We start from the raw sequence: 1668 nt of genomic DNA on the forward strand, positions 1-1668 counted from the left end.
GTAGCTCTCTAAACCCGACGACTGTCCGCGACATCGTCTTCATAGCTGACAACAACGTTGCTCTGTAGACCGCTTTGATCGTGCAGTACTACGTAGTACATGTTTTCATTCTTTCGCACAAATTTATACTGGAATTGCATGACAAAACCTGTACATGAATGAATTTTGCTGCGATAAATATCGGGATCTGCCATGCTGCACATCAATAGTTAAATGCTGACGTCAAGTATTCGTTTACTCTTTTGACGTCAACTTCATAGTTCAGATTTTAACGCCAACGTCGACAGCTCTAGTATTCAAAGATACGGATGCACCCAATCTAGAGAACTTACCCTGCTACTAGCAGTACTATCCTGCTATAAACTTAGGCTCACACTCAGTGGCTGGCTACGGAATCTCGACACGACGATGCTCTTTATCAGCACCAGTGACATCGACGATAATACAATTCGAGTCGCACGTGGATTCCAGAGAATGCTGTAGCGTTTGGTGACGTCATTTGTCACCATAAGTATTCCCGCAGAGGGCAACTACCACAGGCACCGGCGTGCCATTCTATAGCGGCTCGATGAACTACTCGAGAATAGTAAGGTACTGGACGGTATAGCTCGCCTCGCTCGAGGTCTCTGTGATATTCATGTCAAGCTGCCTCCACTGCCGCAACGACGGCACAATTCCGAGCTTGTTTTGTGCTACTTCGAAGTACATGTTTTTACGAGAGCGCACAGAGAAATGATTTGCATTTTCATGGCCAGTGCGTTGTTAACAGTTGTCATTGATTATCTGTTGCATTCGTTGGTCGGATATATTGTAAAATTGAAAGGTACATGGGACTCATCATTATATGCAGTTAGGTTGCTAACAGCTGGTATGTTTACTTTTTGTTTACTTTGGTGTGCTAAATCAGCGTAGTTAGCGAATTATTAATAATAGTGTACTTTCATGTGTGATTTGGTATAATTCATTCTGAGAGGGCTGCATGTCCTATTACGGTCCAACAATAAAAGCCGATGGACATCCATCCATTGTTGGCCAACCAGGCACGGATGAAAAAATTGTCGGTTGCCACTTCACATTTCGCTTTCAAGACCACAAAACACCTCTTTCCAGCAAACCCCCCACGCCGCCATTATGCGCAGTTTGTTCTACATTGCAGTTGCAGTCGCGGTCTTTGCCCGCAGCAGTGCCGTCGCAGCGTTCACGAATGCCGACGATTCTCAGCTCTTGTCGAAGACCACTCCCGACTTCGCGACCGATGCTATGGCCAGTAGTGACTCCCGGAAGAGATTTCTACGGGCCACTGATCCGGAAGATGGCGACTTGCAAGCCGATGATGAAGAGCGAACTAAGTTTAAGAGCCTCGCTGATATCATTAAGCACCTGGACGACCAAGATATGAAACACGTCGCCGGCATTTTAGCGAACATGGATGATATTCATCACAAGAATGTGCTTGCGAAAGCACTGGAAAGCGGTCGAATCACGCAGAAGAACTACGACGACGCCATTGCTGCTCTACAACGCACGTCAAAGTAAGAGACGAGAGCGTCGTGCACAGCGGTTAAGGGAAAACGTTGAGAGCGATTAATACCGTTTAGCGTTTGTTAAACTAAATCACTGTCAAATAAAGTTGCTGTTAGAACGGCTCTTCCATCATTGTTGGTATGA

At 45.8% G+C, this 1668-nt stretch overlaps 1 protein-coding gene across 1 annotated transcript; it reads left to right on the forward strand.

Annotated features, from left to right (window-relative positions):
• Nucleotides 1–1131: 1131 nt before the first annotated feature.
• On the forward strand, nucleotides 1132–1636 carry PPTG_00121 (hypothetical protein; the record flags this gene model as incomplete). Its single annotated transcript, XM_008891486.1, has 1 exon — nucleotides 1132–1636. One exon carries the CDS (start codon nucleotides 1132–1134, stop codon nucleotides 1534–1536), a length of 405 nt encoding a protein of 134 aa, XP_008889734.1. The 3' UTR covers nucleotides 1537–1636.
• Between the last annotated feature and the right edge of the window lie 32 nt (nucleotides 1637–1668).

This window comes from Phytophthora parasitica, assembly GCF_000247585.1.
Source record: "Phytophthora parasitica INRA-310 unplaced genomic scaffold supercont2.1, whole genome shotgun sequence".
Lineage (NCBI taxonomy): Eukaryota > Oomycota > Peronosporomycetes > Peronosporales > Peronosporaceae > Phytophthora > Phytophthora nicotianae.